This window comes from Brienomyrus brachyistius, chromosome 9, assembly GCF_023856365.1.
Source record: "Brienomyrus brachyistius isolate T26 chromosome 9, BBRACH_0.4, whole genome shotgun sequence".
In the NCBI taxonomy this organism is placed as follows: Eukaryota; Metazoa; Chordata; class Actinopteri; order Osteoglossiformes; family Mormyridae; genus Brienomyrus; species Brienomyrus brachyistius.
The window spans coordinates 20,665,047-20,685,423 of NC_064541.1; the positions used below are offsets into that span (position 1 = coordinate 20,665,047).

Below are 20,377 nucleotides of genomic sequence, written 5' to 3' on the forward strand. Positions count from 1 at the left end.
TAATCATAGTAAGTAGTACGTCGATTTCTGTGTTATGCCGGCAAATTGCAGGCCTAACTCGTGGTTGAGGCATTGGCAGGGGTGCAGCAGGTTGCCTGTCCTTCACAATTCATACATATTTTCAACAGTACAGCCAATTAGAGAGGTCATTCCACATAATTGAATATCTTTTGATTGTTGAAGAAAACCTGAGTGACAGGGAAACGCCCGGACTCCACTCATATAAAGGCGGGACAGGTTTCACACCCCCACCGCTGGAGATGTTGGGAAACAGTGCTATCTACTGTATGGATTCACCATCTCCGCATTGTGAGTGATAAATGATGTCAGTTTTGGCATAATGTACGACACCAGTGCCCTCTACTGGACATTACTAGTCAAGGTTGTTTTATGCACAAGTAGGCCTAGGCACTGGCCCTGCTCCTTCAGTAAGGGTTAATATATTATACTTTTTACACCCCCCAAGGGGAGGTGAAGAATTGGGGGGGGCGTTGGCTCCTCAGAGTTCCTTTTTAAAATTTAAAATGCACAGCTTGGAGGACATTAGCCCACCTATACCATGGACACCAAACTGACGTTTGTACTTGAAGACATTTTTTTTTCCATGTTTGTGAACCAAAAATGCATTTATTCCAGGACTACTGTTGAAACGTGGGGGACATTAGAGGGTTATGCGGCAGACCGTGGCATTACAGAATTTTTGGGGACCCCCTCCGGCAAATTTCTTCTGTAGAATTAATGATTGTGATGGTACATTCATTTAAAGAAGTTTCAATTAGCAAATCACTTGGGGGGGGGGTCCTGGAGGCTGTCCCGGGCAGCGCACAGCAGAGGTGCATCCTGGGTGGGATGCCAGTCCATTTCCTGACATCTAAACACATGCACAGTTTCTCAGCGGCTGTTCTCTCCCATCTTACATTACTAGCATGTGCGGGTTGCCAAATATGTACTCGTGGTAAAAAAAAATTTTTTCCAACCGCAGTAGTTTTTGTTTGTGCGACTGAGTTGTCATATATAGCAAGCGTGGAAACATGCTTATTTTTTTCCATCACTATTTGATTATGAACTCAAAATAATGGGCCTAATGGTTTTTCTTAGCATTTCCTGCTGACTCCGTGGTTGAAATGTAAAAGCAGCGACAGGAGTTACTTCCCCTTTAAGCAACAGCTATTTTTTCAAAGGACAGTTGAATCCACCACAAATAGTTTAGCGACAGTTAAACGAGTGACACAGCGTTCTGTCAGTGAAAAGAAGAATTCTCTAATGTTCATACGCCAGGGGGTCAGGCCCCCCAGTCGACGCTGACCCCTTTTTTCCTTATTTGGAAGTTTTTGAGTCCCCCCGCCATTATCTTCTGCCATTCATTATTTCTTTCACTCTCCCCATTTCCCTTGTTTCAGCATTTTGAGTATTAATCATTCTGAAACTGGAACTCTCAGCATCTTAGCATCTAGGATGAAGGGAAATGCAAGGGAATAGACTTGGTTTCAACAGGGGTATGGGCCAAATCAGCCCCCTGCCCCCCCAAACACACACATACTCCTACAGTTTGATAGGGACGTGTCCCTACTGTCCACACCGAAATCTCTGCTCTTAGAAAAATATTAAAGGGATGCAGTACAGCACCAGACACTGCAAAGTGCTGCTCCGTTTGCCTCTGTGAGAGCAGGAAGGGAAAGACGCCCGGAACAGAACTTAGACTGATTGCTTTATTCGGCTTTACAAATGGCTCACATATTTATTGATTGCATTGTGCCCGAATGTATAAAATTGTTTCAAACAATCCTGTTATTTTTCGCAATGAATAATAAAAATGTAACACATGGTGAAAATAAAATCAATCATGCAAACATTTTGCAGCAAACATTTTTTCAATCTAAAGAAAAAAACATAAAAAATATTTCATATATATATACAATGAGGACCAGAGAGCATTAATTGAAGAGGAAATGATAATAATCACCACTTTTATTTTTAAAAATATATTGCTGACATCATAGAGCACATCGTCAATACAGGACAATGTGTCTCACACAGGATACAAAATTAAAGATGAAAATATATGTAAATATTTTGAGTTTTCCCTGCAAGAACATACTTATTTGGCCTGCAAATATTTATTTATATACATTGAAATGTTTTTTAGAAACTAAATTTTCCTGAAATGGGAACTTCTGCAGGTTTTACATGCCTGTTGTTCTTGTTGTGACATTGCAGTAAAAAATTCATATGGCAAATATTTGTTTTTCAGGTGTGAGAGTTAAAACCCTTCCGTATGAAAAGCCAACAATCTCTAATTTTCAGAACACTTGTCTATTCCTGACTGAAGGTCTTAACTCCGCCTTGTAGAAGCCATCAGAAGAAGAAACAGACGATAAACTTCAGAGGACGACCACTGTCTCACGGACAAAACTTTCCAATGGACAAGAATCCAGTCACTGTTGGATTCAGACGTACTTTAAGTTGATCAAAGGCTGAAAATGAATGAAGAAAAATAAAATTATATTGACTAACTTTTATAATTCTAGTGACATGATTAATATGCATTTTAAGTCTTTAGGCAACCTAATAATTATTATTACATATAGATATACACACAGAGACACAAATATATGTATATTGCACATTATATACATTTTTTTCGTACCAGGGTGTTGAATTGGGTCCTGCATACTGCTTTACTCTCAAAGTAAATTAAAACTGTCGCCACAAGCATCTCCAGTGAAAGCTGAATTGCAATAATCACATTGATCCCTCTCGTAGTCTGTAAAGAGTCAAGTGTGGAAGGTTTTTTTTAACAGAAAATAATTTATAATACATACAAATCCATTCCATGTTGAATATAAATGCATCTTACAGACCTACTCAAGTCTATCAAACCACTTGTATGATGAATTAAAATTGCTATAGACATCTGACTGCACAGTATTAATAAAATAGGCCTGCATCCATTTACATAAACACTCATCCAGTACAGGGTTGTGATGAGAAACAAAATTACTTGTAATAAAATTACAGAAGCCTCTATATATCATGAAAGAAACTGTAATACTTTTGACAATATTACTCCCCCTCATAGCCTTAATGCTGAACTTATCTGCTAAAATTACTAAATAATGAATCTGAACATCTATGGGCTAGTAGACTTACACCAGAATACCATGGTGGATGATGCAAGCTCACAAAAGTTATGCACAAACCCAGAGCAGTCAGAGCCCAGAATAAGCTGATGATGTTCAGGGTGAAGGAAGTTTTGGTCTGTTATGAAAAGCAAACACAGCTACAGGTGAGTTACAGGTAAGCAGCACACATTTGTTGACCCAGTGGAAGTGTGAATGTATCATGCCAGACCTGAGAGTTGTCATTATACACTGTCAGATAAAAATGTCAACATGTACCTTTGAGGGTACAATTACTCTTCACTGGTGCTGTACCCTCAAGGGTCTGCCAACTGTACCCTAGCTGTAAGTAAATGCACCTTCTAGCCTAAGGTACAACGAAATGGACTCTGAAGAATTTTTTTGACCATCAGCGGTACATTAATGTTGTTTGTACCTTGGGGAACAAACCTACACCCAGTGTGTACCCTTTATTCTGAAGGTGTAGGTATCTGCTACTTCTGTTTTGTCGTGAAACATTAACAGATGTGTATTAACATGCGATGGAAAGACGTCGTTTGAAACTTACCACGCACATGTTCGGCGAGTGTCCAGCGGCAAAAGATATTATGCCGGAAGCTAAAAACTACAAAATATAATAAATAAAAATTAAGTAATAAATTTAGTAATTGGAAGTGTTTTTTCCAGCTGATAGCATCTGAAGTTTAAGTTTCTAGATCTCGCTCTATGAGAGCTGATTTAACACAATAATCAGATTAAGTTTACATACACCATATAATACTGAGAAAGCACGTCACTTTGCCAGATGAGTAAAGGATACATTACCATAACGCTGGGCATCGTATATATCAGGATACCTGGTACTTCGTCTATCTGCACCAAGCCAAGAGTAATAATAAGCAGCCCTGTGATAATCTGTGTAGTCTGAAGAAACAAGCCGAGAAATGAAATTTATTATTTCTGTTGTTGTAAACGGAACAACAACAGTAATTATATTAATAGTAATAATAATAATAATAATCATTATTATAATTGCTAGCATTATTATTGTTATTATTATTGATTTTATTATTACTATTGTTATTATTATTATTATTGTTATTATTATTATTGTTATTATAAAGAAGACGCACCCCTAGCGCTTTGGGCTGTCCTTTACGAAAGGCCTTGTATGAATCTTTAAACACACAGTGAAACTTTTCCGGCGTCAAGGTCTCTGACTGCCCGCGGTCACCCTTGACCAGCGGTATCGTGATGACAATACAGTCGTCGCATGTAAATGTGTCCATTACAGTAACTGTCTGAAAAGAAAAGGTTTCATAGGCTATTTAATAATATTAAGTATAATACTTAAATCTGACAAGACACATTCTGACCGTCTTCCAACTTATTCACAGCATGAAATGCAATGCATCGCTTTTATCACAATTTCGTACTAAAATATTAAATTGTTCAGATATTTCGATATTTTATCTGGGTTGGCTGGAGATGTGTGGGTCGTTTTTAGCTTCGGAATTGATATTTATCCGGTTTGATTTTATTTATTTAAATATATCGTTTCTTGAATAACAAAACTCAGCTATTTTTTCTCTATTAAATAAAACATTCTTATTAATAACAGGCCTATTGATTTTTTAAAAAGAAGTTTATGAATCTGTCTTACCTGGTGACTTCAGCTGCACAGGATTATACTGCGCTGTGGTTTGGTGACTGATAAGTCGCGATGACAAAAAGACCAGACCAAGGGGACAAACCACACAGACCCTCCCCTATAGACTGCGCTGCGGCGCTTCACTGACGACGATTCGGGCGAAGCGAAGAAAGCAGAGGCGGAAAAGTACCAGGTACTACATGCGATTAAAAGTTTTCACAAAAACACCACTTTATTGCTTTTGTTAAATTAACAAAAAATGCGTTGAGTAAAGAAAACTAATGGCTCAAGTGATAGGAGCAGCTACTGCTGCACATCAGGGCCACTAACTGGATCAGCCTCAGTCGTGAGTAAATTTTCGGTGTCGCCACCGTGACTTATCAGCAAATCCAAAGACATGCATGTAAGAGGCATTACTGAATTACAGTTAACATGGATGCCAGTCCATCTTCGTGTCTTACACCTGATCTGAGATCTAGACAACTGGGCTGAGTCGTCCGTGATCTAGAAGGTTTTTTTTCGAATACAACCAGTTCTTTAAAGGAGCGATAAATTTTAAACAAATAATATGTGATAGAACACCCATCCATCCTTTTTCCAAACCGCTTATCCTACTGGGTCGTGGGGGGTCCGGAGCCTATCCCGGAAGCAATGGGCACGAGGCAGGGAACAACCCAGGATGGGGGGGCAATTATATAATTGTCCTATAATTGTTGTTGTTTTTTTTTTTTTGTATATCCATAGTATATAATTTTCAATAAAACGTATATTTGGTTTCGCTGTACATTTACTTGTGATGTAAATACGCATTATTTGTCAGGGAGTACTCTAGTTTTCATGGCGTATAACTACACTTCCCTTTCCTGCCTGTTTTAACATCCCGGCTGCTGAAAATGAGCTTTGAACTAATTAACGTCAAGGGGCCGCCACAGCACTTTTGCAGAAAAAAAACGGCTTTTAGCAGTAATTTATGTACGCTTAAAATAGTCGTTTTACAATTGGTGATGATTTGTGCATACCGCTGTAAATAAGAAATAAGACTCCTGGACTCTGTGATGAGCTCCGAAAATGAACAGTTTTACAAACTGCAACACTGGAGGAATGCCAAAAGCACGCGAGAGTTTCGGGAAATCTGGCACCTATAGTGTTTTTGATGTGATGTATGATCCACTCACAACCCACAACCACACCGTACCTCCTTCTCGGAAGTTTAGTTACTGAAAAAGAACATTTGCGGCGATAGACACCCGCCTCCCCAACCACATGATCAGGTTACGGACGTGTAGCGAAGAGGGTTGATGGTAGATCTTTATTCATCTGTGACAGAAAGAAGGAAAAAAACGGGTGAGTAAGGATATAATATGTAAATAAAAATAATTTGATTAATAGAAAAGTAATTTAAGTAATGCGAAAGCCGAAAACGAATCTATTACATAAAACCCTTAGGTAGGCTAATATTATGAATTATAACAGCCTTCATTATATTTCAAGTAATCGTTATTGGACTGGGCTATATATAGATATCTGGAAACTAATTTCTGAGCGTAATATTATCTGATAGAAATAGGTAGAAGCATAAAAATACATTAATATATTACGTTTATTAATAATTTACCAACTATGTAGAACTAGGAATTTGGTGCTATTAGAGTTTTATTAATATGCAATCAATCATTCTTCATTCTGCTTCTGCTGACAACGCGATTTAAATGCTCATTTATAGGACATAAATAAGACGGAAATGAAGAGAAACAACGTTTTTACTACCACAAATTACACAAATGAACCTAAACTATAAATCTGAGTGAGCGATGCTAAATTTTATCAATTTCAAAGTGAAGTTTAATTAATATTGAACTTTGCCCCGAAATGCGTGGGAATAATTAAAACAGAATAAAGACTCACTTGTTAATTGTACTGAAAATAACGGAACCTGTATTTTTGCGCGGAGTCCTAAACGAAAACGTTTACATCCACACTGAGCTATAATGTATGCGCTACTAAATGGCATGCAGCACATATACCACGTGTATCCACTATTCAGTAAATGTAAAACACGTAAAACCATGTGCAATATTCATTTCAAGATATCATAACTTATTTGTTTTTATAATAATCACGGGACAGTACAGTGGAATCCGCTCCAGGGAGTACCTCAAATTTGTTGTTGTTGTTGTTATGGCTCGAGCCCCCCGTCACCTTGCTCAGATTAGAAGATGGATGGATGGATGGATGAATGGATGGATGGATGGAGGGAAGGATGGATGATACAGGGTACTGGCATCCCGTCCAGGGTCTTGTGCCTAATAAGGTTCACCGAGACAAAGTGAAATTTGCTGCTGAAGTTCGCCGGCGTTGCGCATAATGCTATATTATTTGATAAATCGGCGTCTACACAAAAGATGGTCGCCTGTATGTCGCCTAATGGATTTACCGATGCCGCTTACTACGGATATAAGCTTACTGCGAAAAACGTACTGAATAAGCAGATACGCTTGTTTGACCCGAACAACCGTCAGATAAAAATCAATGGATTTCCTCAGGGAAAAGAAGAGGCTAATCACCATCCATGGCCGCGTCTGAAATTGTAGAAGAGTCTGAGGCGACAGAGCCACTGTTTAAGCAATACAAAGCAAATGAGGTCCTCGAGATCAAGAAGCCTCGTTTGCACAAGCTGCTAGAGAAACAGCCCATGTCTATGGGGGTAAGATTATCACTTTGGTTCACTGATTATTATAAATACTCTGTTTCTTTTTCGTTATATATATTTTTTTTAATTCATTTTATCGTGACTCGTTCCAAAACAATCAAATGAATTGTTACCCTAAGCATTGCTGCAGTTAATTCTATTTGGAAACCGATTCAGACATTTTGTGAGGTTCTCCAACTGATAAAGGGTTCAGTAAAGGTTGAAAAGCTGAAACCGACTGAAAGCTTTTATTTGGTAAAATTCCCAGTGGAATATAAATCCGAATTAATAAGGGAAATATGCCAATTTTTACAAGTCAGCATAGGGAGTATCCACGTGGTGGGCGAGGAAATGTACCGATTATCAGGTATAACATGGGAAAGGAGTCCCGGACTGGACATCGCTGTCCTGACGTCAGGCGTCTAAAACCTGGAGCTGTTTATTCAATTTAGAAAGTAAAAACAAGTATGAAATTAACTATGTAAATTGGGCAGCCTCTAATGCTAATCTGTACTTGGTGGAGGCTTATATAGAGATTTGTAATATGTTTTCTGTTATGATTTGATTTTATGTCTCCCATATATGACATGTAAAATTGTCACTAGGCTTTTCAGACAATATGCGGGATCACGATATTTGGACTTGGGATTGTAACAGCTACTTCGGAAGAGGTGACTCTGGGAATCCTGCTCAGAGTGCCAATTCTCACCGGGATTCTGGTAGGATGCACGTTTCAATTCACCGCCACCTTTTTAACGTGTGACGGAGCCCTGGAGGGGACACTGACAGTTTTCTTTAAAAAAAAAAAATAAAGCAAAATTATTTCGTTCCCACAATATAGGCTACTAAATTGTGTGCTTAATTTAGCTCAATATACCCAAGAAATACTAAATTGAGCCCACGAAATCCCACGAATTTATTAAGTTGTACATAAGGTTTAGTTATTTGTGCTCAGAAAGCCAGATAGAGTACTAGAGTTTGGAACTCCGTTCAATTCATCCGCACTTTTGCTGAGGGGCAAATACTACGGTATTATGGTAACAAATAGATTCGCTGATATATCTGTACAGCAACAAGGTGGCTCCCATTCTAATTTCAGAATGTTTTATATCTGACAAATAAGCACACAGAGCGTCAAAGTTCTTTGGTGGAAATTAGGGTTTAAGGTCACGATTACCTATGTACTGTAATAAATACAAGTGTATAGGCTACCGCTGAACCCATTTCGATCTGATGATGAAAATGTGTTCCATTACAACTTGGTCATATTCTGCTAGATTTGCTGCATGTCCACACAAAGTATCAAACTAATATATATGGTAGAAATGAGTGGTTATGTTAATCTAATTCTTAATGCTGCCAATGGTAAAACCCAAAATGTGCACATTACCGAGCCTTTATAATAATACACACCGTCTCTAATTCCAGGTTTATTCTCCTGTATTTTTTAATGAACAAAAACTACGCTTTGTGGTCATTAAGTTACCATTTCCATAATTAAATATTAGGTACTTTTTATGGATTTGCCTTAAAAAAATCAGAAAAATTATGTAACACTTTACTTGACGGGACATAAATATTAATAACTGAGTTACTAGTGAAGTACAGATCTGTGGAGGAGGAAATTTGGCATAATCATAAATGAATAAACCAAGAGTAAAGTTTATTTAAATTAATTACATTTTCTGTTCCATTGATTTATAGAAAAAAAATGATTTTCTAATGAAAGATTTTTGGGAAAATAGATTTAATTTTTTATTCCAAAGGTTTTTTATTTTATTAATTAATTAATCAATTTATTTCAAATATTTTTTTATTTTATTTTACATTCATCTATATGTAAATGAGGTGGGCAGCTCTAGCCCTTTTTCTAACGCACTATTGGCCAGGGGACTTTGCTAATCTGCGCTCCATTACCTTGGCCTTGCTCGCTGGCGTTCATGTTGGGGACGCTGCATTCACACTGCACCACTGTCCGGGTCTTCAGATCGCAATACCGTTCACATGTATGATCCCATTTATGCACAAAAAAAAATATTTTGAATAAAAAAATTCAATACATTTATTTTTCTATAATTCGTTGGAATGAAACATTAAATAAATTTGTTTTACTATTTATTTATTGTTTAACGATTTATTTATTTATGATTATGTCACATTTCGTTCTCCAAACAAATCATGAATAAATATAGTCCCTGCTTGAGATAAATGATTCATCACGATCCATTAATGAACAGGAGATCCGTAGTTCTCTTGTTTGTTAATTTCTTTTTCCTTCTCTACCTTCCTCAGTAGTTCACTAAGTCTTATAGAATTCTAACAGATGTAGTATAACCAATACAGTAATTGCTTGAGAGAAAACATGCGTCACGATTCATTAAGAATTAACATGAGATCAATATGTGACTAAGGCTTAGTCTTCGGTTAATTAATGCGTGAGTAATACCATAATACTATATTATTTGTGCCCCGTCAGGTAAAATGTTACCCGATTTATTTACAACTAGTATTCGCGCACTTTAAACTATGTAAGGATGCCTTGACCGCAGTTTCAAGATTCCAGCTCCTTGTTTCGCGGGCCAAACATTCACAACATGGTCACAACTTAATTAATTCGAGAGGTCGAAACAGCAAATTGAGAGCACAGACAAAAGTACTTTTTATATTTTACAAAGTTTTAGGGATTTCGTGACCTCGATTTAGTATTGTATGTGTATTGTGATCTTAAATATCAAAATATACAGTCAGGTCCATAAATATTGGGACATCGACACAATTCTAATCTTTTTGGCTCTATACACCACCTCAATGGATTTGAAATGGAATGAACAAGATGTGCTTTAACTGCAGACTTTCAGCTTTAATTTGAGGGTATTTACATACAAATCAGGTGAACAGTGTAGGAATTACAGCAGTTTGTATATCTGCCACCCACTTTTTAAGGGACCAAAAGTAACGGGACAAATTAACAATCATAAATCAAACTTTCACTTTTTAATACTTGGTTGCAAATCCTTTGCAATCAATTACAGCCTGAAGTCCGGAATGCACAGGCATCATCAAACGCTGGGTTACATCCCTAGTGATGCTCTGCCAGGCCTCTACTGCAACTCTCTTCTGTTCCTGCTTGTTCTTGGGGCATTTCCCCTTCAGTTTTGTCTTCAGTAAGTGAAATACACACTCAATCGGATTCAGGTCAGGTGATTGACTTGGCCATTGCATAATATTCCACTTCTTTGCCTTAAAAAACTCTTTGGTTGCTTTCGCAGTATGCTTCTGGTCATTGTCCATCTGCACTATGAAGCACCGTCCAATGAGTTCTGAAGCATTTGGCTGAATATGAGCAGATAATATTGCCCGAAACACTTCAGAATTCATACTGCTGCTTTTGTCAGCAGGCACATCATCAATAAATACAAGGGAACCAGTTCCAGTGGCAGCCATACATGCCCACGCCATGACACTAACACCACCGTGCTTCACTGATGAGGTGGTATGTTTTGGATCGTGAGCAGTTCCTTTCCTTCTCCATACTCTTCTCTTCCCATCACTCTGGTACAAGTTGATCCTTGTCTCATCTGTCCATAGGATGTTGTTCCAGAACTGTAAAGGCTTTTTTAGATGTTGTTTGGCAAACTCTAATAAGACCTTCCTGTTTTTGAGGCTCACCAATGGTTTACATATTTAGTTGAACCCTCTGTATTCATTCTGGTGAAGTCTTCTCTTGATTGTTGACCTTGACACACATACACCTACTTCCTGGAGAGTGTTCTTGATCTGGCCAACTGTTCTGAAGGGGTTTTTCTTCACCAGGGAAAGATTTCTTCGGTCATCCACCACAGTTGTTTTCCGTGGTCTTGCAACTCTTTTGGTGTTGCTGAGCTCACCGGTGCGATCTTTCTTTTTAAGAATGTTCCAAACAGTTGATTTGGCTACACCTAATGTATTTGCTATCTCTCTGATGGGTTTGTTTTTATTTTTCAGCCTAATGACGGCTTGCTTCACTGATAGTGATAGGTCTTTGCATCTCATATTGAGAGTTGACAGCAACGGATTCCAAATGCAAATAGCACACTTGAAATGAACTCTAGACCTTTTATCTGCTCCTCGTAAATTAGATAATGAGGGAATGACACACACTTGGCCATGGAACAGCTGAGCAGCCAATTGTCCCATTACTTTTGGTCCCTTAAAAAGCGAGTGGCAGATATACAAATTGCTGTAATTCCTACACCGTTCACCTGATTTGTATGTAAGTACCCTCAAATTAAAGCTGAAAGTCTGCAGTTAAAGCACATCTTGTTCGTTTCACTTCAAATCCATTGTGGTGGTGTATAGAGCCAAAAAGATTAGAATTGTGCCGATGTCCCAATATTTAAGGACCTGACTGTACGAGTATGTAACTATAGAAACATAACATATGGTGTAATGTCCTGTTGAGAAATTTCCTGTTGAGAGAATCAGCGGTTGACCAACGTGTCTGTTTCTTCCACCCCCCAGTTTTTCTTTTCTGGCTTATTGTCTTTCCTGCTGTACAAATTCCCTGCATTCCTCCACGTGAGTATGTCGATATTTGTTATTGAAATTTAAGTAAACGTCATTAAAATTCTTTGGCTGAGGTAATTTTGCTTAATGAGTTCGAACTCGCTGCTCCATACCTGCCAGCATTAGGTTGCGATAAACAGGGAAAGGTTTCGGGAGTACAGTGGGAGGACGGCTGGATAATTAGGAGACACTCGGGGAAATCCGAAGTGTTGGCAGGTATACTGGTTTCAGAATTCAAGTGTAAAGGACTCCTGTGCACAATCCTACTTTAAATCAAATAAAATCAATATAATGGTTCAGCGCAAATGCACAGAAGCCATGCAGGAGACGACAAATGATTACCAAGGATTCCTCAAGTAGTATCAATACTTCAGAGGCTAACAAAATCAGAGATAGAGTGACACCTTTGTAATTCACAAAGTTACTGCTTATCTGAATGCAAAGTTACTCTAACATGAATAGTACAGATAGTATATTAATCATACCTCATCAGTGAAAACTATCCCACATGACAAAATTAAAGGTTTATTATCAGCACCCCCTGATCATCCTCGAGTGCTGCATCCACATGGCCTCCAGCATTGTGGCAGACCCCTCCCATCTGGCAGACGGTACAGGAGCATCTAAGCGTCCTCCACCAGGTTCTACAATAGCTTCTTCCCTAAAGGTGATGGAGCTCTAAACTCTACTGGCCCCATTAAAATCCTTGCTTACCACACTGCCCAACGCTTGATAGGTTCAGATCAGGACTCAGGGCCGGCCATGTCATCACTTTGATCTTCTCAGCTCTTACATAAAAATGACTGGCTGATTGGGTGATGCTCTCTGGGAAGGAGCCGCTTGGTGCTGATGGAGGTTATGATCCCAGCATTCATCTTGCCATGTAACCGTGTGAGACCTGACTCCTGCGGCAGAGAACATACCGCACACCGTAACTCACCGTTCCTCACACACTTTTGGTGGAGTCTCTCCCCAATTTAATGCCGCACATGATGTTTCTCATCTGAACTAATTAAACTGGCTTTCATCACTGAAATGAAATTTGCGCGAGTTCTCTGTCCACACAACATGCTCCTCATCAAAACATTAGTCTGGCCTTTGTATTCTTCTTGGTCACTGCTTACGGCTTTCAGTCCATATTGTCATAGATGGCAAGACCCTGTCAAGATATATTCTTGCCCTGTCCAGGGCTGATTTGGGGAGCCGTTCCATCTGTGGTTTTGAAATGATCGCTTACTGAGAATCTCCCTATCGTCCTGATCTATTGCACAATCATCTTACGTGAGTGACCTGCCTTTTATGGCACTTAAATTAACTTTGTAAATTAACGGCCTTCACCTGAACAACCTGCTGTTCACAGGGTTTCGTCACCTGGGAGAGGCCCACCATCTTGCAAAATGCCTGCCAATCTTGCCAAATAGATTAGGGTTGCCAGGTATACCAAGTAATTTCAGAGTATAACCAAAAACTGAAGTATAGCAACTCTAATTGTGATTGCAGAATTTTAATAATAGATACTTTTATTAATCCCTGAGGAGAAACCGCCTTTATGCCTCCTTCAACCTGCTCTTAGTAAGCTATCCATGAAGGCAGCCACCTGTTGGGGGCCCAGAGAGCTGGGGGTTAAGGGCCTTGCTGAAGGACCCATGTAATTTGGAATTCAGATAAGTTGTAACTTTGTAAACTACAAAAATGTCACTTCTTTAATTTTGATCCACTGTATAATAATAATACATGCAAACAACGGACACTTAGCTCTGCATAATGCAAACTGCTTTCATTTGGTGTGCTGCAATTCATCATGGTCATTAGTGGTACTTCAGTGTGAAAGCAAGCCATATATTTTCAAGCAAATCGTGAAACTTGAATCTAATGTAAAAAAAAAACTCTGGAAGTACAACTGATGGTATTTGATTTCTGGAGGCAAACACTTGTATGTGTATGTATGTGTATTGGGGAGGCGTATGTGTAGAGTCGTTGAGGAATGTTTAAACTAGGGACTGGGGGGGCAGGGAGGTTAGTTAACTATGTCAGTGGGGGGAAACGGAAAGCCCCAAATAATCATATTGTAAGTGGGCACCGTAATAGGCCTACCCTTTGTTGTCTGTATTTAAACGCCAGAAGTATTAGGAATAAAATTCATGATTTAGAGGCTTTTATCTCATCGGACTCTTATGATATTATAGGAATAACTGAAACGTGGTTGAGTGAAAAGGATGGACAAGAATATAATATGGATGGTTACACGTTGTTCCGTAAGGATCGTATAGGGAAAAAGGGAGGTGGTGTTGCAGTATATGTAAAGGAAAACTTGCAGGCAAGGGAACTTACTGATATAAATAAAACTACGGAAGCAATATGGGTAAAATTAGATGCTAAAAACTCAAATAGCCTAATTGTCGGTGTTTGTTACAGAACACCTAATATAGCTGCTGAGGAAAGCAGATTGTTATACAGTGAGATTAGGACTATGAGCAATAAAAATGATGTGGTAGTTATGGGTGATTTTAATCTACCAGGAATGCAGTGGGACATTGTCACTGGCTCTTCAGAAAATGAACTGGAGATGGTGGAATTAGTACAGGATTGTTTTTTTACTCAGTTTGTTAACACCCCTACCAGGGGAGATGCCATTCTTGATCTTGTTCTCTCTAATAACCAGGACAGGATTGGTAAATTAGACGTTTTAGAACCACTTGACAGTAGCGATCATAACATGGTCAAATTTGAGGTTAAGTTTAGTGTTCGAAGAGCTAAGTCCAAATCAAAAATATATAATGTTAGGAAGGCTGACTTTAAGTGTATGAGACTAAAACTAGAAACTGTGAACTGGATGGAGTTAAATAACAAAACTGTTGAAGAGGCCTGGGAATTTTTTAAAAGCACATTATTGCAAGTGCAAGAGGACTTCATACCTGTTTCCAGCAAGAATAAATCTAGGAAATTGCAACCTAGGTGGTTTACTAGGGATATAAAGCATAAAGTAAGGAGGAAAAGGGCTTTGTTCCAGCAATGGAAATTAACTGATGATGACAGAATTAAGCAGGAATATCTAAGTCTACAGGCTGAGTTAAAAAATGATATTAGACGAGCTAAAAGAAATGTCGAAAGGATGGTTGCATTGGAAGCTAAGGATGACGTTAAAAGTTTCTTCCAGTATTTTAACTCTAAAAGAGCTCTAAAACCTGAAATTACTAATCTGCAGGATAGTAAGGGTCTTATAATAGTAAACGACATTGATATAGCAAATGAGTTCAATGATAGTTTTGCACGGGTATTCACTGTTGAGGACCTTAGTAATTTACCAGTTATTACCTATCCAGCATTGTCTATAGCTAATATATATATAACTGAAGCAGATGTTTTGCAAAGCCTAGCTAAGCTCAAAATAAATAAATCACAGGGCCCTGATGGCATCTTACCTATAGTGTTAAAAGAGATGAGGGATATTATTTGCCGACCCTTAACTTTACTGTTTCAAAAATCCTTATCTGAAGGTGTGGTACCTTCTGATTGGAAGCACGCCTTCATAACGCCTATTTTCAAAAAAGGGGATAGAAGTAATTTGTCTAACTATAGGCCAATCAGTCTAACTTGTATAACTGGTAAAGTTATGGAGGCTATAATCAAAGAGAAAATGATAGATTACCTGGACTCCAATAACATTTTGCGGGATAGCCAGCATGGATTTAGGAGAGGTAGATCCTGTTTAACAAATCTGTTGGAGTTTTTTGAGGAAGCTACTCAGGAAGTTGATGATAAGAAGGCCTATGATGTCATCTACTTAGATTTCCAAAAGGCTTTTGATGTTGTCCCCCACAAGAGGCTCCTACTTAAACTCAAAGCGACTGGTATTTTAGGTACCGTAGCGACCTGGATTGATAACTGGTTAACAGATAGGAAACAGCGAGTAGTTATAAGAGGCACAATGTCACAGTGGGCTTGCGTTCATAGTGGGGTACCGCAGGGTTCGATTTTAGGACCACTATTGTTCCTAATTTACATAAATGATATGGATACCAATATATACAGTAAACTGGTGAAATTTGCAGATGACACCAAGGTGGGTGGTGTAGCAGATACTGAATTAGTGGCTCAGCAGCTACAGCGGGATCTTGATTTAATTAGTGACTGGGCCGATACCTGGCAGATGAAATTTAACGTCGATAAATGTAAGGTACTCCATCTAGGGAGCAGAAATATAAAGTACAGGTATTTCATGGGTGTCACTGAAATAAAGGTAGCTGATCATGAGAAAGACCTTGGTGTGTATGTTGATGCTTCCATGTCCCATTCTCGCCAGTGTGGGGAAGCAATAAAAAAGGCCAATAGGATGTTGGGGTATATCTCCAGGTGTGTGGAGTTTAAGTCAAGGGAGGTAATGCTAAGATTATACAATTCCTTGGTGAGACCTCACCTAGAATATTGTGTGCAGGTTTGGTCACCATATCTTAAAAAGGACATTGTGGCCTTAGAAAAGGTGCAGCGTAGGGCCACAAAAATGATTCCTGGTCTTAGAGGAATGTCATACGAGGAACGGTTACTTGAGCTAAATCTGTTCAGTCTCAAGCAAAGGAGATTGAGGGGGGACATGATCCAGGTATATAAGATTCTAACAGGTTTGGATGCTGTTCAACCAAATAGTTACTTCAGCATTAGTTTAAATACACGAACTCGTGGCCATAGGTGGAAATTAGCGGGAGAACATTTCAAGCTGGATTTAAGGAAGCACTTCTTTACGCAGCGTGTAGTCAGAGTATGGAATAGCCTTCCTGATAATGTAGTGCAAGCTGAATCCTTGGGTTCCTTTAAATCAGAGCTAGATAAGATTTTAACGACTCTGAGCTATTAGTTTAGTTCTCCCCAAGCGAGCTTGATGGGCCGAATGGCCTCCTCTCGTTTGTATAGTTCTTATGTTCTTATGTTCTTATGTACTTAGCAAGAATAATGGATTTTTTTGGGTCGTTTCTCCCAGGTCTCCTATGTTGTTAATGTGGGCAGTTTTCTGGTTGCTGGGATTGGAGTCATACTGCTGTCTGTTGATATTTACTTCTGGAATTCAAGAAAGGTAATTTTCAAACTTACATTTACTGTCCTTCATCAGATCACAAAAAAGAAAACAGAGCTTCAGAGCAACTTTAGCGAAACCCTGAAAATACCTCAAAGAGAACAGAATAGCCCTTCTTTTCATTTACTTATCCTGTTCAGGGTGAGGGGGGGGAGCCTGGAGCCTACCCAGGCAGCACAAGGCACAAGGCTGGGGTACACACTGGATAGGATGCCAGTTCATCACTGGGCCCACACTTTCTGTGTTTGGACTGTAGGTGGAACCCTGTGGGAAATATCCATATTACTGGAACTCCTGGGACCGCCCCCTGAGTTGTAATTATAAGGTAATGGTACTGACTGAGGGGCGGCATGGTCTCCACCTGGGTCACATGTGTGTGGAGTTTGCATGTTCTCCCCATGTCGTCGTGGGGTTTCCTCCGGGTACTCCGGTTTCCCCCCACAATCCAAAGACATGCTGAGGCTAATTGGACTTGCTAAATTGCCCGTAGGTGTGCATGTGTGAGTGAATGGTGTGTGACTGTGCCCTGCGATGGGCTGGCCCCCCATCCTGGGTTGTTCCCAGCCTCGTGCCCATTGCTTCCGGGATAGGCTCCGGACCCCCCGCGACCCAGCAGGATAAGCGGTTTGGAAAATGGATGGATGGATGGATGGATGGATGGGTACTGACTGAGCTGCCCCCAGTGCCACACTCACAGTGAATAATACTATTTCATTAAAGTAATAATACATATAAACAGCTAAAATATGAGCATGTAAGAGTGACAACTGAGATTCAGTCTATGTTTTGGAAATATACATTTTAAAAATCCATCACTCTCTCGTAATCAGTAGTGCACACGTTCACGTGCATTTCACAATCATGCCTGCTTGCACTGGAAGTTCGTGCTGTGACATACGTGAGCTGGCCTCTTCCACAGGGGGTCATGCGTGTGCAAGCGATCATCCTGGGCGTGACGCTGGCGGAGATGATGGTCACTGCTGTTCTTCTGTACCTGCTGCACGTGGAGCGCAACAGGGAGAAAGACAGCGGCCTGCAGTAGCCGCAGAGGCTTGAGGCCGTCTTCGGGGCCAAACCCACCGCTCTCTTCTGATGGAATGTTCACATTTACAGTCTTGCAGGCCTTCACTGCTAATGCTTTGTGATTCTCCCAGGGCGTCTGTTCCAATGAGCAGATTTTGCTCCAAGAAGAAGTGAAAATGTACAGATCATGGATGATTCACTTCTTGTGTTCAGTTTAGCTGCTCAGGAAATCTGTTAAAATGCATTTTGATGTTGTCAAATACAAGATGCTTCCTCCTTTAGTGAAAAACTATTTATGCTTAGAGAATGGGATCTAATAATGAAATCATTTGTGACTTGAAATGTAAAACATTTGTTCAGATTTTTAAAAAATATATATATTTTTTTGCCATGTGTTGTTTCACTGGTTCTTTCATGAGCTCAACTTCCATTGTGTTAAATTTACTGTCATTGCACACTTTGGAACAATGGATCTTGCTGTACGCATCAAATGAATGTTTATACATATAAATAATATTGTGATAAAAAATAAACTTTTATATATATATATATATATATATATATATATATATATATATACACAAAACTTGACAGCAGTACGTTCACAAAAACATTTTTTCGCTTTGGGCCGTTTATTTGCCCGTACGTCACACATCCTTTTCAAAGTGATCTTTGGCTAACGTTCACGCCTGCTGTGGTCGCCACTAGAATGCACAAGTGTGAACTGAAAACGAGAAGCAGCACGCTCTCTCACGAGCCCCAGGCTGCAGCTTCCCCTTTCAGGCCGTGAGACGACTCGATGTGCAGAGAAGCAGGAGAGCACGCAGACCGCCGGCATGTGCAGAGAAGCAGGAGAGCATGCAGACCGCCGGCATGTGCAGAGAAGGGGGAGAGCACGCAGACCGCAGCCGGTTCCAGAGCACGCAGACCGCAGCCGGCTCGAGAGCACGCAGACCGCCCGCGGGCACTCCAGGGCGCCTCACTTCAAACCGCCTGCTTATTTTTTTCTAATTCAGTCATTATTTTTATATTATTTTCAATATTCATTTGACATCTAGTTTAGTTTTAGTTCCTTTTGAGTGTGACTTCTTATTTAAAAGATATTATTCTATTTAGTATTTATATATTTTAGTTCCAGGTTAAGTTTTAATAATTTTATTTCTAGGGATAGCCTGAAAGTTAGACTTGTTTTATGGGTCTGATCTTTAGAGAATCATACCTGAATATGTAGTGTACAGTGCATTGTGTACTAATGTCCTTAAAAAGGGCGAAGTATGATCCAGGTAACATTAATGGTTATCTGAAGACAATGTGTTGGATTGTATTTCCTCAGATTATTTCCAACAATTAGTAAAAACAAACAAATCATTACTTTAGCTTAGTATTAAAAATCGCATAATGCTTTTGTTTAGCTGTAGTGAGATGTTTGTATTTTATTTGCAAAATTTTTTTCTTATAGTTTATAATTCATTAACGACGATAAGCCTTTCAAAGGGTGTTGCTAGACATAAAGCTCTACGGGGGCACTCCCCCCCACTACTCAAACCACAATTTTGACCTTCAGTGCCTGCTGTGTGTATAAAATGTGCTATACTGTTGCATTAACCTTCCGCAGTCAAAATAAGATCATCAGTATTATTTAAAAACTTTCTTTAGTCCTGTCATATTATCGTTGGTACTCATACACGGATGGCAATGTCTGCGTCACAGTATACGGACCCGGACCGTAACGTGCAAATCGATATTGGGGTCTGTGCCCCAGTAAAAGGGGTCCAGCGGCACCCAGCATAGACTCTGGACCCCCGAGACCCTGCATAGGGAGGGAGAATGACCATGCTTCCGACTCATATTCGCTAGCGGCAGGTGGCTACTGACCATGCTTCCGACTCATATTCGCTAGCGGCAGGTGGCTACTGACCATGCTTCCGACTCAGATTCGCTAGCGGCAGGTGGCTACTGACCATGCTTCCGACTCAGATTCGCTAGCGGGAGGTGGCTACTGACCATGCTTCCGACTCAGATTCGCTAGCGGGAGGCGGCTAAATCTCGGTCCCATCTGCTCCCCTCTGCACTGGCAGAATGAATGAATAAACGCCGAACGGATCAGGTCCAGCTGGGTCTCACTGTCATGCTCATCATAACCATGTTTTCAGCTACAGATCAGGGCCTGTGAAATGGAACGGGAACCTGCCCAGCGCCGCCTAGCAGCTCCTATCCGAAAGAAAGGGCAGCATTCACGCTCCTTCTGTTTTAATCGCGTTTAATACTACGTACAGCCAAGC

General features: G+C 39.7%; 2 protein-coding genes across 4 annotated transcripts; one reads left to right on the plus strand and one right to left on the minus strand.

Annotated features, from left to right (window-relative positions):
• Positions 1 to 1,691: 1,691 nt before the first annotated feature.
• LOC125748794 (membrane-spanning 4-domains subfamily A member 15) lies at positions 1,692 to 4,920 on the minus strand. Its single transcript, XM_049025423.1, has 7 exons — positions 4,783 to 4,920; positions 4,253 to 4,420; positions 3,945 to 4,043; positions 3,688 to 3,744; positions 3,151 to 3,258; positions 2,648 to 2,764; positions 1,692 to 2,474 (listed from the first exon to the last, which is right to left on the minus strand). The coding sequence occupies exons 2-7, from the start codon at positions 4,406 to 4,408 to the stop codon at positions 2,448 to 2,450; spliced, it is 564 nt and encodes a 187-aa protein (XP_048881380.1). The 5' UTR covers positions 4,409 to 4,420; positions 4,783 to 4,920; the 3' UTR covers positions 1,692 to 2,447.
• On the plus strand, positions 4,863 to 18,486 carry si:ch211-269k10.4 (uncharacterized protein LOC100150242 homolog). 3 transcript variants are annotated; one of them, XM_049025421.1, is made up of 7 exons: positions 4,863 to 4,963; positions 7,314 to 7,474; positions 8,065 to 8,178; positions 11,960 to 12,016; positions 16,980 to 17,072; positions 17,329 to 17,397; positions 17,992 to 18,486. In XM_049025421.1, the coding sequence occupies exons 2-7, from the start codon at positions 7,340 to 7,342 to the stop codon at positions 18,112 to 18,114; spliced, it is 591 nt and encodes a 196-aa protein (XP_048881378.1). In that variant the 5' UTR covers positions 4,863 to 4,963; positions 7,314 to 7,339; the 3' UTR covers positions 18,115 to 18,486. The 3 variants fall into 3 exon arrangements, with proteins under 3 accessions (XP_048881378.1, XP_048881377.1, XP_048881379.1); XM_049025420.1 differs by lacking the exon at positions 4,863 to 4,963 and adding an exon at positions 5,995 to 6,114; XM_049025422.1 differs by lacking the exons at positions 4,863 to 4,963; positions 17,329 to 17,397 and adding an exon at positions 5,995 to 6,114.
• Positions 18,487 to 20,377: the final 1,891 nt, after the last annotated feature.

Bases quoted from the DNA above. Each gene is read 5' to 3' on its own strand.
- LOC125748794 (XM_049025423.1), bottom strand. From the start codon at position 4,408: ATGGACACATTTACATGCGACGACTGTATTGTCATCACGATACCGCTG. The intron at 3,745-3,944 runs GTAATGTATCCT...TATATTTTGTAG, and splicing joins ATACGATGCCCAGCGTTATG to TTTTTAGCTTCCGGCATAAT. The intron at 3,259-3,687 runs GTAAGTTTCAAA...TTTTCATAACAG, and splicing joins ACTCGCCGAACATGTGCGTG to ACCAAAACTTCCTTCACCCT.
- si:ch211-269k10.4 (XM_049025421.1), top strand. From the start codon at position 7,340: ATGGCCGCGTCTGAAATTGTAGAAGAGTCTGAGGCGACAGAGCCACTG. The intron at 7,475-8,064 runs GTAAGATTATCA...AATTGTCACTAG, and splicing joins AACAGCCCATGTCTATGGGG to GCTTTTCAGACAATATGCGG. The intron at 17,398-17,991 runs GTAATGGTACTG...CCTCTTCCACAG, and splicing joins CCCTGAGTTGTAATTATAAG to GGGGTCATGCGTGTGCAAGC.